We start from the raw sequence: 16,574 nt of genomic DNA on the forward strand, positions 1-16,574 counted from the left end.
TTGTTTGCAGAGGGAAGAAGAAAGAAATACCACCAATATCTGAGTCATTGGTTCACCAAGAGGCTCCGAAGTTATTTTCAGATGGAAACTTTTCCAGTTTCACATGATAATTTGGGAGGACTGGCTAACTCCTCGGCTCCACCCACCGCCTTGTAACACAGCTCCCTGCTGCTGTTGCATATATAGATAGGTATGGCCCTACAACTCGGTGCAGACAGAAGAGCCTGGAGACAGAGGAAACCTAAACTTTCTTCCTTCCCAGCTGCCCTCCACCCACTCCCACCATGAAGAGGGAAATATTAACTTTGGCCTTCGCTCGAGCCGTCTTCGTCGAGTTCATCTCCACTCTCATCTTCGTCTTCATCGGCCTCGGCTCGGCACTGAAGTGGCCATCTGCACTCCCCAGCATCCTGCAGATCTCGCTGGCCTTTGGCCTGGCCATTGGCACACTGGTGCAGGCGTTCGGCCACATCAGTGGTGCCCACATCAACCCGGCTGTGACCATCGCCTTCTTCGTTGGGAATCAGATCTCCTTCCTCCGGACACTCTTCTATGTGATTGCTCAGCTGGTCGGGGCCATCGCCGGGGCTGGCATCCTCTACGGTGTGACACCAGCCAATACCCGTGGCAACCTGGCCATCAATTCGGTAAGTCTCTGACCTGGAGATGATCCACCTGAATGTTCACCTTCTGTGCAATCTTTGCTTCCCTGGCACCGGTGCCGACCTGGAGAGCCAAATCCTTGAGGATGGTTGGTCTTGGCGTGCTGTCCCGTACGCAGAGGGGCTGGGAATGAGATTGGAGTAAATGCCGAGGTAGCCAGAGAGCACTGACAGATTTATTGTGTTATGTGATGGATGGTGTGGTTTTTTTCTCCCTTAATGAGCGCTTCCTTTATCCTAAGGGCCCCAGTGAGTCACCAGCACCATTGAGCTGTTCTTGAGCGCAGCCTCTCCACCTGGAGATTAGTGTCAGGAAAGGAGCTGCGCCAGGAGACAGAGGGGGGCAGGGAGCAGAGCCCAGCCAAACCAGTGCAGGCAGTGGGAGCTCAGCAGGACCACAGGGAGCTGGGAATGGGAGTGAATGGAGGGGGTCTGTGGAGAAGAGCTGGAGCATGTGCAATGAGGAGCAATGCATGGGAGGGCACAGAGGGGCTGTGAGGGGCAGGGACTTCTCCTGGCAGAGGAGGGGATGTGGTGAGACCCTGAGACCCTGCAAGAGCAGCAAAGGAAGACAGTGTGTCCCAAAACCTGGGGGCAGTGCTGGGAAACAGCTGAAATGGGAGCAGTGGGATTACTGTTCTGCCTGATCCTGGTCCGGACCCCTCAGAGTAGTACAGACACTGTGCAGAAGATTGGATCACTGGAATGAGGTGCCACAGAGCATCCTGCTGCCATGCAGTACGTGTCCCAAATCGGTCACCTTGAGGTAAAAGAAAAGAAAAAGGAAAAAAAAAAAAAGCAAAGAAAATAAAACAAGCTCAGGTCACCTGGCTTTTTCCATGCCTGACGAGGTTGAGTCCACCTCACAGCAAACATCCCTCATGTGTTATCCCAGTGACATTCCCTGTTCCTCTGGCAGTGAGAGACCTTCATCTCAGCCCACACTCTTCCTCCTGTGCCCCCCTGCAGTGGCTGCTCCCCCACCTCCTGGGGAGTTCCTCCGCAAAGTGGATGGGGGATGAATCAGGTTAACATGGCTTGCAGTGAGCAAGATGGGGAGAGAAATGCAGGGAAAAAGTGGATTAAGCATGCAGGTGGGAAAACATCAAGTCCTGAGGGAGCAGACTCAAATCCACCGTAAAAGGAGCTGAGAGCCCTCCCAGCCTGGCAGATGGTTAATTATTTTCATTCTCAACGGCTCACAGCTCAACAACAACACAACCCCTGGCCAGGCAGTCGTGGTGGAGATGATTCTCACCTTCCAGTTGGCTGCCTGCATCTTCGCATCCACGGATAACAGGAGGAATGGCAACGTGGGTTCCCCAGCACTGTCTATTGGCCTTTCTGTCGCCGTGGGCCATTTGGTGGGGGTGAGTGTCCAGGGAGGGTGATGGGGCTGGCATTTCTCTACAGTGGGACTCCCCAAAATAGCCTTGTGCAGACAGCCCTGGAGGGATTTGTATTAAATAGATCTCATGGGCTCTTTCTCCATACCACGGGGATCCCCACATCTCTGCAACAGAGGGCTGTTTCAGAATTGGGCTAGAAGGGTCCTTAAAGATCGTAGAACCATAGGATGGCTGGGTTGAAAGGGTTCTTAAAGATCACAGAACCATGGAACTATAGAATGGTTGGGTTGGAAGGGATCTTAAATCTCATCTAGTTCCAAGTCCCTACTGCAGGTAGGGTAAAGTCGCTCATATTTGTTAAGTGACACAGCGTCCTGATCCCCATCTCCTTTCCTTACTGACAGATCTACTTCACTGGCTGCTCCATGAACCCAGCACGGTCCTTTGGGCCTGCAGTTATCGTGAGGAAGTTCAGCTCCACGCACTGGGTGAGCCTCAGCTGCACTCTGGGGTGGGCAGGGTGAGGATCCTCCGGAGCCAGGCATGAGTGACAAAGGGACTGGACAGTAATTCCTATGGGAATACGGGACTGGGATTTTCAAAGCTGATTCTGGAGCTGAAAGAATAAACAGAGGGAGGTTGTTCATCCCAAACACAGAGGGAAGAGAGGAGGTCAACCCCTGGGACGGAACAGAGATACAAGGATAACCCTTGTTATGGAAAACATCACATAGGGAATCACATGAGGTCAGCGCAGCGCGCAGAAAAGCCCTGCTCAGGCTTTCCAGTCACCCAGCAGTGCCTGCAGGCTCACCATCATCCTTCCAGAACATCACATCATTGCTCTCAAGGAGCTTGACATCTTCAGTTGAGGGGACTTCAACACAAGAAGTCCACTGGAAGGGGTATTTGCACCTATGCTGGGGACAGGAGATGTGGAGTAGTAGTGGATGCTGTGTGATGGCTGCATCTGGTGTGCCAGCCTCCAAGACCCGCTCTCACTCTCTCCCCTATTGCTTTCTAGGTGTTCTGGGTTGGGCCCATCCTTGGGGCTTGCCTGGCTGCTCTGCTGTACTTCTACATCCTCGTTCCCTACTGCATGAACATGTCAGACAGGGTGGCCATCGTCAAGGGCACCTATGAGTCAGAGGAGGAATGGGAAGAACAGAGAGAGGAGAGGAAGAAATCCATGGAGTTGACCCCACCATAGGAGCTAACGGAAAAACGAAGCAGTATTGGAGGAGGAAACTCCACACATGAGCTCATGTGTGCACATGAACACATCCAGCTACAGCAGACTCTTAAGCAAAAGCCTTCTAACTCAAAGGCCATCCGTGACCAAGGAGGAACGGAGCATTGCAGTGTGTGTATATAACCCCTCTACATGAGCATGAGCACTAGTAGCTCTCCCAGCTTTACTGCAGCCAACTGAGCCCAGCAAAGGAGGTTGCCCAGAGCAGCCCTCCGTGGTGACCCCACACCCAACAGCTGCACCCCTTCAAGCCCTTCAAGCTGTCAGATCTGCACAAGTCAGGGATGCCTGAGACCAAGCATTTGGCCCACGCAGGATCTCACCCCGCCTTTGGTGGCCCAGCAGATGGAAGTGCGGTGCAGACACCAGCAGAGAGGAACGACCACTTTGGGCAGGTGGGCACAGCAAGTCCCCTCAGTTCTCTCCCCACCTATGCTGCTCATAGATGCTCTTTCACGCGTTAGTTGGTGCTGGTGCATCCTGTTTATTTGTGGCTGCAGAAAGAATGCAATTATTATTATGTATACATATATATTTTTTTGATTTTTGTGTGAGTTCTTTGTAATGTCATCTATTATTTATTGTGAATAAAGGAAATTCAAATCAAACCATGGGTGCAAGCACACTCAGATATTAAATTTTAGGAACAAAAGTGGACTAAATCAGATGCAAAACATCCCAATGAGTGGCACTTGATCCCAAGTCCTGGGGCACCCAAGCCACATTGGCCATAGGGGAAGCAGAACGTCAAGGGCTGCCTTCCCCTGAGGGCATCTCCCAAAGACTGGAGCTGAAACAGAGGTTGCCTGGAGAGGTTACATCTTCAAATCATGCTAGAAGAAAGCCAGACCTGGGCAGGACCCAGAGGGGGATTTGGCAACGCAGATGTCTTGGACACATGAAGCAGAAAAGCCCATCCCAAGGTCTGGTTTGATTGTATTCTTAGAATCATAGAACTGTTAAGGTTGTAAAAGACCTCTAGATCAACTAACCCAACTATCCACCTACCACCAGTATTGCCCACTAAATCGTGCTCCTTAGTACCACATCTCCACTCTCATCTTGCTGTGGGTAAAGGAGGGCGATGAGCAGGGTATAAAGGCATTGATCCTGAGAATGGAGGAACAGGCAACAGTGTGGGGTGAGAGCAGACTGTGCCCAGTTCTGGGCATCTTGAAGCCCATCTGGAGGAGGGTGCAGCTGGGAGGAGCCCCGAGCAAAGCTCCTTCCCTGCTTTGACTCAGGCATGGCATTCTGCCATTCCAGTTCTCCCACACAGCTCCATGGATGCCCTGAAAAACTGACCTGCACCACTCCCCGGCCCCCTCGCCACTGCCAAACACACCCCTTCACCCTGACCTTCACCAAGGGCCCTGCTCTTCCAGTTCTGCCACAACCTTCTGCCAAAGCACCTCAGTTCATCTGTCCTGGGCTGCAACACGGCACGCTGTGCTGGCACTGCCCGCTCATTGCATCCACCCTGGGCAGAGCTCGACCACCACAGCCCCTCCACGTGCTGCAGGGATGAAGAGAACGATGCTTGCCTGTGTGTGCACCCCAATACCATTTGCAGCCTGTCTGCAATAAGACAGGTTACCCCCAGCTGTATTTTAGCATGCCAAATTGTGTGCCAGCCAGGTGATGGCACTGCGTGAGCCTGAGTAGCAGCACATCCCCATGCTTTGTTTTCCTTTCCCACCTCCACATTCTCTGTAGGAGGGGGAGATGCCAAGCAGGAGGAGAAAAGGAAGGGGAAGAGACTTCAGATCAGTGGCAAGCAGCAAAACCACAGTGACCATGTGAAAGATGAGGCCATGGAAGCATCCAGCGGTCATGGAAGCAGGTTGGCATCCCCAGAGCTGCAGCACACAGCCTCTGAACCTTGAGGATGTAGGGATCATCCCTGTCCATCACTCCTTGCTTCACTACTCCAGATCCTATCCACCTTTATGCTGAAAAGAGACACAGCATTGCTCTGGCAGACCACACACCCCTTCCCATGGTGGGGAAGGGCAGGAGGGGATTGTACCCACTGAGGAGCTGAACCCACAGCAGCACTGCCATGTGATCCCAACAGGGAGAAGAAGCCCAGCCTGGGTGTGAGCCCTCCATGGGATGAATCAGAGGATTCTGAAGCAGCAGCCCGGTGTCAGCACTAAAATCACCCAGAGCACAGATGGGAAACACGAGTGGGATGGCCCCACGCAGGGCTGGGGGCAGGTGGAAGGGGGGCACTGGAGGTGGAGACCCTTCCCTAGTTCATAGGAGGGACTGGTCTCTGCTAAGGCAGAGGGAATACAGGACATGGGTGATGCCAGCAGCATCCCCTCGCAGGGGAATGCCTCACATCCTTTCCAATGGTCTGTGCTGCATTAAATCTGGGCAGAGGTTGCATTGAATTCATCCAACAGACACCAGGATGGGCTCAGGGCTCATCCCCGGCCCCAAACAGAAACTCTGAGATCCCCCCACCTGCTCTCACCCATCCATGGGAGGAAACAATGCTTTAAAACATATGAAAGATGGATTTTTGTTTGTCCTCCTTCCCCCAGCTTCACCCCTCCCCCTCTCCCCAGCATTCACAGTTTGTCCCTGCTTTTAATGGGATTATTACACCCAAACACCTTCCAGGGTTTTCTGCACCCCTTTGCAAAAATCTCCATTTCACGGAAAACAACAATTTCAGCAACTTCTTAAGGGCTGGTATAATCCCTGCACGTTTGGAACCAGATTTACCTGTCGTGCCTATTATGGGCTGCGTTACGCAGATGATAACACAACTGTGGCTGTGCCACACTCGTTCCCCAGCTCTGCCAGAAACAGGAATTTCAGTGTCAGGAACAATATCCCCACTCTTACATTGACTGCATCTCCTTGTGGCCATGCACGGTGCTTAGCAGTCAGCCACAGTGGTGGTTTCCATTATCAGCTGTCTGGTTTTAAGAACACATAGATATACAGTCAAGCAAAACACATAAATACACCCCGACACGCCGTTCTCGTCCATATGTGCCGTAATTAAGGGGTGGGAATGGATGCAGTTATTTCCTAAATGTACCTACAAGCAATTTTTTCACACTAAGAAGATTATGCAGGTTGTTTCTCATCCTAGAGCATCTCTTCCATTGGTCGGTAGTTACTGCAAAGCTTTCAGGATTTCATGTTTTTCTGGCAGGGAGGAAATACTCAGCCATTTTCACATGATGTGACAGCTCAAACCTTACGTGTTTATGTGCACCAGCGGCCTTTATTCTGTGCAAAGAAGGTCTGCAGAGGCTGTTTGTGAATCACTTGGTGCCCATCATGCTGTTGAAAGGGCAGGGGTGGACCAAGTGCTTGAGAAACAGTGAGATCCAATGGGAATATCTCAAGCAACCAAAGGTTTTCAATGTGTTGCATGGGGCTGAAGCACAGAGGAGGCTGCAATGGGACAGTCCCTGCTCACTCCAACACCACCCAGGTGAAAAGTGCTGATGTTTGGGATTGTGTCCCTTCTGAGAGTGGGCTGCTCTGCAACCCTCAATGCTTTGCTTACAGCCATGCTTTCCAGCTTCACAGGGAAAGCATAAGGCTGTTTTTCAGCTGGAGAGCAAAGCAGAATGCTGCTGGTTGGAAAGAAGATGACGGATGAAAAAAGGCAGAATGACGCAGCGCTGCAGAGATTTTGCAACACTGAGTGCTGCCAGAAAGTCAGAGCAGCACAGGACAGCAGAGTCCCCTCCAGGAGCAGTGCCACTGCTTTGCTGCAGAGCACAGAGCATCCAGAGACCAAGGTAGGATCTCCACAAACCACCAACAAGCAGAGACATCCTCCCTCTGCATTAGGAGATACCCAAGGCTCGCAAATAAATAGAAAACTTCCAGTGCATCCTGCAAGGATTGTGCAGAAAACCTGCGTGCAGGCATGGCACAAGCTGGCATGGGTGTTGGCATGAGTCATGGTACAACCCGTACTAGCACCCATCTCCTGCTGGGCACAGAATCCAACCTCCCCTCCCACTCAGCCCCTGCCCAGCCCATGGATGCTGAAGTGCTGCTTTGTTCCGAGACAACAGAGAGCTCACAGCCACCCTTCCTGTTGTCAACAGGCAGCACCCCAGCTCCACAGCCTCCGCCTGAATATCAGATGCTGCCATTTGTGTTTGGGTTGCTGGCCACATACCAGGATTTGTCTGGGGTTGGACAGAGCTGAGCAAGGAAGCACTTTGAGTCAGATTGTGGTGGATGTGGGGCACTGGGGCCCTGCTTGGTTCCAGCAGTATGCCTAGTCCTTGTGATTGCATGGGTGGGATGAGGACGTGCAGCACTAGCACTGGAAATACAGGTAGATATGAGTACTGCACCTTAAAACACCTGCAATTATGGAAAAGATTGGAAGGACTTGTCCAGAGACCAAGTAGGATTGAAATAGGTCTTCATGGAGTCTCGGTTCCCATCTCAGCACCTCCTACAGCCCAAAGTGCCTCTTCTTGGCAGAGCTTAAAGTTATCAGCGCCATTGTGGGACTGGAGAGGATGGGCTCAGCACACCCCAAAACCCAAAGCAGCACCCATGGGCACCTCCTGCTGCCCTCTGCTGGGATGCACCAAGGAAATGGGAAGCAGCACCTGGAAATCCTCACTTGAACACATGGAAAATCCTAATGCTCCCATCACAAAGCTCAGGCAGAGACCTTGTGTGAGAGCAAGGCTTCCTTGCCTGGCATGTGGGAGCACTGCCTGGATCATGGCTGCTTTCCCTGTGCCAGCATTCCTCTTACTCACAACTTTGGCCTCAGCTCCCCATTATATCTCCCACTGCTGCTCCTAATCTCCTTTTTGCCACCAAGCAAAGTCCGGTGATATAATGGGTCCTTGTGTTGCTGGGCGGTGGTGACATCAATAAAATAAAGAGTGATAAAGGAAAGAAGGGAAAATAACAAAGCAAACCTCAGCCCCAAGGTCTGTCTGACAAAGAGGCTTTGTTGGGAAAGGTCAGCCCAAAGCCAGGAGGGTTTCCCCAAGCAATGAGGATGCAAAGACTTAGCAAACAAGGAGAGGATTAAATGCATCTTTGTTACACCACAGACCCAGAGAGCCATCAAGCTCCCATCCAAAGAGCAATACACGCTCAGCATTTAGGTTTGCCGCAAAGCAAAAGGTTTCCCAGGTCAGCGCCTGCCCTCAGCCTCCAGCAGCACAGCGTTTTGGGATGATGAAGAAACAAAGAACAAATGCAGAGCTGCACACAGGGGCTGGGAAACCAGCTCCAAACCCACCCTGAGAAGCAGCCATCAAAGCAAAGCCTCTGGCACACATCCTCCAGGATACTCTGCTGGCACAGCACTAATCCTGCTTGGCACGCCAGCAAGAGCTCTGTGCCCATGAGCAAGGTGCAGCTGCAGGTTTGTATAATGCCCTCTTGTGCAGCCTGGAAAAAAAAAACCTGGATGAGAACGAACTCAAAGCATCCCGCACAATTCACCCTTTAATGCGAGGCCACAAATAAATCAATTCCCCTTCCCCAGTGGTTCCTTCAGCTTTTGGCAGCTGCGATTTTCCGCCTGTCCCAGGGCGGCATTTCCTTGGTGGCAGAGCAATGGAGCTGCAGGCAGCGAGTCCTGGCTCTGCTCCTTTAGGAGTGATTACTTTTTAATCTGGTTATCAAAACGGCCAATTGCTTTCCCACACCGAGAGCCGTTGCCCACCCCTCCCCTCCAAACTCAGAGTTCATATGAATTATGGACTCTTTAATCAGCGCTAATTGCCATCAGAGAGGAAAAGGATATAAACGCTATCAGCTTGCTTTGTTCCAAGGGCATCAAAAAAACACTTGTCGGGTGTTTCATAAAGAAATCCCATAAGAGCACTTAATCAGCAGCTAAAGCCTCCCATTTAAGTGGAGTGTGTAAATATGCACCTATTACCACCGCTGACATCAGCAGGCTTGTTTTCCATACGGCTTTGCCCTTGTTTTTGCCACGGTGACCATCTCATGATTTTGCTTTGGATTTTGAGCAAAAAGCCGCTGCTGAACGTCAGCGCCCCGCAGGCAGCATCCCTGCTCTCCAGTTTACTCATCCCTTCTGTATCATCCAGCCTCAAAATACTCTTTTTTTAAAAAAAAAACATGGAAATAGCAACGCACCCAAAGAACGCATCTTTGCACCGGCAACCGGCGCATCTCAGCAGCACGAGCTTCCCAGCGGTTCAGCAGAGCAACACGTTCTGCGTTAATAAGGCTCTTCCTCACCACAGAGCACATCCACCCACATCAAAGCGTGCTGCAGGACTGTCTGTAAATGAGACTTCCTTTGGCACTAGCATCACCGAGAGCTGATTAGCTGCTGAGCTTCAGCTTGTGTCATTGCCACTTAGCACCGGTCCTGATGTCTCAGACACAGACCAAAGCAGACGAAATGGGTGTCCGTGGCCTCCAGGAGGGCACAGGAGCTGCAGGTCTGGAGGCGACCACTGCCTCCTACCTCCCTCTGCTCAATTCCTTCTGCACAGGGCTTGAGCACGTGTGGAGTTTGGCAGACAATAAGCCCCATGCATTCTCATTTGTCTTCAGAAGGCTGGGGGTGGCTGGGAGTGGATTCTGAGCAAAGCCCAATTTGGGGCACAGGGGTATCATGGGGGATGGAGGGGACCTCTGGAGACCGTTGAGTTCCCCTCCTGCTAAAAGCAGGTTCACTCCAATAGTTAACACATGAAAGCACTTCAGATGGGTCTTGACTATCTCCAGGGAAGGAGACCCCATCGTTTCTTTGGGCAGCTTGTTCCAGAGCTCTGTCATCCTCACAGGAAGGAAGGTCTTCTGAGTGTTTGCATGGAACTTTCTGTCTTCCAGTTTCTGCCCATTGCCCCTCATCCTGTGCCCATCCACACCTCTCACAAGGGCCTGGACCAGGCTGCCCTGGGCCCCATCCAAGTCTGGCCTCAGATCACAGGGATGTTGTGGGAGACAGTGCCAAAAGCCTTTGCTGAAGTCAACTATCATGATTACAGATTTGCAAATAGTGCACTGCCCGATCCATCTAGCCATGTTCCAGTGGGCTTCTCTCAATCACCCTTAAGGAGTTTGACCATGCCCAATGAGATCTCTCATGGCTTGATTAGTGAATAATGCATTTTATTAAAGCAACAGAATGCACATTGCTTTTATTGTCAGCAGAGCATGTGAAGTTAACCAAGAACATGAGTAATACGGCTGACTACAATCAATTTAAACCATGGAATAACTCTACAGAGATTTTTAGGTTCTCTGGGGGAAGCACTCAGCATAACTGAGTACGCAAATCTCACCTAATAGCCTTCCCTATAAGGGTGAAGAGAAGCTCAGCCCATTGGCAGGTCCTGGAAGTCAGCAGTGTCCTCCCAGGTTGTACCTTCTTCCAAAATCCCTCTCTTAAGCCATTTTAAACCATTTCTTACTTTCAGGTGGAGCTTCAGTGACTCCAAACATACCTTTGTCTTGTAAAGTTTACTTGAGAACGTGTTTTTGAGTAGGTGGAAAAGTGCTGGCTCAGGGCTGGCTCAGAACAACAAGATAGTGTATCAGTTCCAATGGCCCCATCACGGCTTCATCCCTGCAGCACCTCCACCCGCCCCACGTTTCGTGTTGGCTTTATCTTCTAGTCAGCACACCAGGCTCCCAGGTGTTTGCTAACAGCAAGGTCGCAGGTCATGTTGCTTAGGGAACTATCACAGAATGGATTATCCCCTGCATTCCACCACGGAAGTTTACCTTCTGTTAAGAGGTGGACGTAGGAATAAGTCACCTCCAGGAAATGCTCCACAACGTCGCAAGAGTATTTCATTGAATCATTAAGGCTGGAAAAGACCATTAAGATCACGCATTCTGCACTCACATCATAAAGGAAAGCTCAGATATGCTGGTTATCCGAAGCAGCACCAATGCTTGGTGCAGGCAAACCTTGCACTGATGCTTGCAAGCAGACAAACCTCCAGTCTGCAGGGCAAGGAGATGGAGCTCTGAGCTCTGAGATGCTGCTCCCCAAGTTTATCACTCTGCATCCCCTGGGGTGGATTGAAAGCCACAGCCAAACATCCCTGGCTGAGCAAACACAGCTTCCCTATCTAAACAAGCAAGTGAATCTCGAGGCATAATTTGTCATCTAATTGCACAAACACACCCAGGATTAATTGTTACATTTGAATGCGAAGAAGTTTTGATTTATGGCAAGATCAGGTTTAATCAGCTGGTTAGCAGAAGTGGCTGCCAAGCTGGAAGCTGCATTGCAAACAGCAACAGGAGGACTTCAGGAGGTGTATTTTTGCAAAGCTGAAGGGTTATTGAATCACACACAGCCTGCGAGGGGCACATAGAGACCAAAGGGTGAAATTAAAGTCTCTAATGCATTTGTTACAGACTCCACTGTGGACTTTTTAACCTGTGCACAAAGGTAAACTTCTCTTGTTAGCTTATATAAGATTTTGATAACATTATGGACAGAAATAGAAAGCCAATAAGAGAAGGCTGCCAAAGTTTTCCACATATCAAAGCCATTAACCACCACCCCTCTGCCTCAGATAAGAAAGTGTAATTAAACAAGAACCTGCAGCCCTAAATTGGGATTTTGGCTGCAGGCACACAGCCGCTGCAGCGAGCCAAGCCCCACAGCCTCACAGCCCCAGGAGCACCCAGCCCCACGCGCAGCTCCCCATGTGCTTTGCACTTGTCCAAATGCAACAGGGAAGCACCCACCTTTCAGTGCGTTGCAGGGCATCGTGCTGCGTGCCCACTGATGCATGGATTCACTCAATAGTGAGGACAGAGCCTCTGACTTGGGCTTCACATGGCCCCCAGTGACCATCACTTCCCACCGATGAGAAGGAGCAGAGATGCTGTGCAGGAGGTGCCACTGGTGTGGGATGGGATACACAGTGGGTGTCCATCTCCCAGCTGTGAGCTCCCTATGGCCCCTGCTTACAGTCCTCCATTAGCCCACCCATCCCTGCTCGGTTTTTGAGTACAAGCAACTTTCTCCTCCCTCTACCAGCTACCAAAATCAATTCCACTTCTCCAGGCTTGCATCCCCATATGGAATGCATGCCCTTGGCCATGACAACCAACAGCATTCCTTTCCATGCATGTGGTCTTTTGGTGCTCGCGGAGGGTGCTCAGGGCTAGGAGAGCAGTGGGAGCTGGGAGATCCAGAGAGATCTCACCCAGTTTCCTGCTGCTTTGCTGGCACTGAAGGGAGAAAAACTACAGATTCATCCAAAATGGGGATCCACCTTGAGGGTGGATACAGCCTGGGAGTGCTTTTAGGAGGGGCTGCACAGCAATGATACCCCGTTCTTATGGAGTTATGGTTCCCACCCAGCTCATGATAGCCTGCCCCACAGCTCAGCCCCATCTCTGCCCCCTGTTGTACTCCTCCTCCTGGCAGTGAAGGTCAACTATGAGCAGGAGGCTGCAGCATCAAAGGCAGATACTGGGTTCTACCCCAAAAAAACATGCATGAAGGTGAAAAAGGGGCAGCAAAATAAGCCAGGATCCTCAAGAGTTGCCAACATACCTTGCTGGGAACACAGAGTATCTTTTTTAATGGCTTTCCTTTTGCTTTTAAAGAACACCTGTGAAGGAAAACAGGTGAAAAAGTCCGAAACGATGCTGAAACTGAAACCATGACCTCAGGGTCACCCTGAAGGAGATGTTTCAGGTGAAAGCACTGACCCAAGGAGGGCTTTCTGTGCTCTGTTATGCCTTGGCAGCAGCAAGCTCTGACAGAACGGGTATAAAATTGCCTCTAATTGTGGCTGGGGAGGGGGAGGCCAACAGCACCTTCAGCCACAGGGGCAGGGAGAGCACAAAGCTGATTCACGGGGCTCTCTGGCGTGGGTTAGAGGCTGCACAGGGATGAGCTTCCCATTCTCTGCTCTTTTCAGCTGGGTTGGACCCGACATGCTCCCCACAGAGCTGTGCGGAATGGCAGAGGATCCAAGAAGGCGAATCTCAGCCTTTATTCTTTCTTAATCACAGTAAATCCCTCCAAAATTAACCACTGCTCAGTTTGGCTGAGCCTGCAGCTACAGGATGGGAGTATCGGGGTGGTTTGTTGCTTTTAATGTGCCTTCATGGTTGCCTGTGAGCTTTTGTAAAGGATGCCATCCTCATCCATGCGCTCCAGGCAGGGAATCCAAGCCCCAGAGCGGCTGGCAGTGTGATATTCAGCAATATTCAGCATGTCTTTGCTGCACTTCAAGCCTAAACTTATTTTGCTTCTGGCCTGATTTTGGACAACCCTATAAGACTGTGTCCCACTGTTCCCATTGGATCCGCATGGCTACTGCTGCTTCTCCCAAAGATGCAGATACCAAAGCTGGTAGATCAATCACATGCTCAGTCCTGGGGGAACTCGACGGGAAAATGCCCTTCTTCAGAGGATGGAAGAGCTGATCCAAGCACTGATGAACCTGAAGTGTGCAATATGGCCCAGGCGTTTTCTCAACCCTCTTTCCTTGCAGGCAAGGTGCAGCAAGCAGGACAAGTATGTTCTTTGGGATCCACGGAGAGATGGTGGCAGCGAGGCAGAGGAAGGGCAGATAGACAAAGGGCAGGCAGAGAGAGGCTGCCACCTGCTGCCCATAAAAACCTCTCCGAGCCCTAAAAAAGTGCAAAATCCAGATCTGTGCGTGTAACTTAACACACGGCTCTGTGCCCCCACAGTGCCATCGTCCAGCATGGGAGAGACACTAATTGGTGGGCTAAAGATGCCTAGAAAGGGAAGACTATCATAGGAGTTGGACTCAGTGATCCTTATAAGTCCCTTCCACTCGAGACTCTCCATGAATGCGTCCCAAAGGGCCAGAGAAAATTACCTGGGGAGGGGAGAGGAGGAGCCCCATGGGACACAGCACTCTGACACCTGCGGAGAAAACTGAGACACACCATGGAAGCGTTGCATGGACTGAGTTGGATTTCTCTGCACTGCCACAGAAATCTCGTGCCCCTTCCCAGGGGCACCACAAGCAGTGCCACTGAGAGCTAATTTGGTGGCATTAATGAATGTTCCATCCAAGTGATGGGTGGGACATCTGGACCTCTCGTCTGAAGGTTGAGCTAATTAATCTCCTACCTTTCTCCTCTGATGTCAGGCTTCCTCGTAAGGCCATTGCTGGCCCTAATTAAAAGGCTCTTCAAGCTGAGTGTCCCCTGAACACCAGTCGTATTTTGACAGTAATAATAATTACAGAAATCTCTTTGGTAGAATAATAATAACTACCCAACAGTGAGAAGAAAGGTCCCAGGGGAGAGACGGTAAGCAGTGGGGAAGTCGGGGATTCGAGCCTTCATGCCCTGGTGGTGCTGGGTGAGGGAGAAACGTGGCCCATCTCCCTCAGGCTTGCTGTTCTCTGCACCTGTGAAATGGGCACTTGGGCTGAAATGGGCACATTCAGCCCCTGAGCACTGAAACATGAGTTTCTGGGTTCCCCCAATGCTCCCTCAGGAACCCCCGCCCTGGGATGGCCATGGAGCTCAGGGCTGTGTTGGTCAGGGGCTGTCAGCACCCCACAGCTGGCAGTTCTGCTCCCCTCCAGCCTCGTTTCCATGGATTTTAAAGGGATGAGCCCAGCTCTCAGGAGACACCCCAGCAGAACCCATTGTCCTTGTCCTGATGAGTTCCAGATGTTCCCCAGCCCCTGGTCTGAGCCCAGATGTCCCACGGGATAAAGCTCTGGCTCAAATCTGCAGCTGCTTCCACTCACCCCTAATGGGAGAAACGGTGGTGAACGGCCCCATGCCTGACCTGGCCTTAAGGGACAGCACTGGGCTTGGATTGAGAGATGTGTCTGCCCATCTTTGGAGCTCTGAGCCTAAATTTCACCTTGCAGAAAGCAGCAGTGAGTGCTTGTGCACCCAGATGCTTCATTTACTTTTCCACTCCCTTTTATTTTTTTTTTTCCTCCTTTCATTTTTAATGTTTTCAACTCACACCAAAGGTGTTTGGAAGGGCAGTCCTGCAGGCACAGAAATCACCTCCCTGTGCACGATGTACTGTGGCAATGGTGACCGTTGCACCTGGAAGCTTGAAACCCGTGTGTCACTCCTTTGGTCCAAGCTATGAAAGAAAAAAAAGAAATTCAAAGATAAGAGAAAAAGAAATGACCAAAAAAATGAAAAGAAGAAAAAAAAAAAATAAAAAAAGCAACCTAATCAACTCATTGCTGAAGGCGTAAGCTGAAAAATATGGCAACAACTATATTTTTGCAACGGCCCCTCTTAAAAAATCCTGTAATGATTCATAATGACCCATCCAACTAAAAAGAGGAGCACCGATGACCTACCTGTCAGCTTTTAGCATCCTGCTAACAAGCTTAAAAGCACCAGGAAGGAGTAGAGTTGAGCCACAACCAGCAAAGGAGGGAAATAGGATCTTGCTTTTAGGGGAGCGGTTGTCCTCGCAAGAAGGTAAGTGCCTTTCGCTCCCTTCTTTCCTACCAATCTCTGAAGAAATTAAAGTAATGATTGCCTGATGATAGACCAAAAATGTAATTTTCTGCAAACGAGAGGTGGGGGGGGGGGGGGGGAGTATTTTAAACCCTCTGAGCCGTGCAGCCCTGTTAGGAAATGTAGAACTCTAATTAGCCAACTCTTTGTAACACAGCTTCTCTGAGCAGCTGGTGGTGGGGAAAGTCCCACAGTATCGTGGTGATGAGTGTGAGGAAGGAATATTGCTGCTGGGTAGGAAGGGGGTGGGGGGTGGCTGGCAGCAGAGTTGAATTTTGTCTTTGGATCCTACAAACCCTGTGTGCCTACAGCCAGGACCATGTGCTGATGGATAGTGATGGGAATGGGTTTTCAGCTGAGCACCCACCACAATGCTGCCGGCACTCCTGGCAGGGATCTCTTATTCCACATCCATCCTTACCACTCTGGAAGGGTTAGAGGGGTTTCCACAGCGATGGCAAGCTGTACTTTTCTATCCGAATTCCAGGAGGAGAAATGAAGCTCATCTGCTGGCTGTACCTCTCCGGGCTGGTGTTGGCTGTGCTGATCCCAGCAGCATGGCAGGTGGTTCCGAGGGACACAGGAGATGCACTCAGGTATGGCATTGGGTAGTTGGCTGCAGGCAGCAGCTGCTGCAGGCTGAGAGCTGAGCCCCTCGCTGTTGAGCTGTGCCTGATCCCTTTAGATTCATCCTTTCTGCCAGCCCGCATTGCCACGTCCCACAGGGGTTTCACGTTGCCCAGACCCAAAGGTTGTGTTGGCAATGTGGCGAGCAAGGGCTGGGTGCCTCTCTCCTTCCCATCCCTATGGGGACAAAGGCAACTGGCCCCCCCCGAGGCCAAAGGCAGCATG

At 51.0% G+C, this 16,574-nt stretch overlaps 1 protein-coding gene across 1 annotated transcript; it reads left to right on the plus strand.

Annotated features, from left to right (window-relative positions):
- Positions 1 to 284: 284 nt before the first annotated feature.
- On the plus strand, positions 285 to 3,221 carry AQP5 (aquaporin 5; the record flags this gene model as incomplete). The annotated part of the gene is made up of 4 exons (XM_079547739.1): positions 285 to 647; positions 1,868 to 2,032; positions 2,416 to 2,499; positions 3,036 to 3,221. 4 exons carry the CDS (start codon positions 285 to 287, stop codon positions 3,219 to 3,221), a joined length of 798 nt encoding a protein of 265 aa, XP_079403865.1.
- Positions 3,222 to 16,574: the final 13,353 nt, after the last annotated feature.

The sequence above is a fragment of the Tetrao urogallus genome, assembly GCF_951394365.1.
Source record: "Tetrao urogallus genome assembly, chromosome: 31".
Taxonomy (NCBI): Eukaryota; Metazoa; Chordata; class Aves; order Galliformes; family Phasianidae; genus Tetrao; species Tetrao urogallus.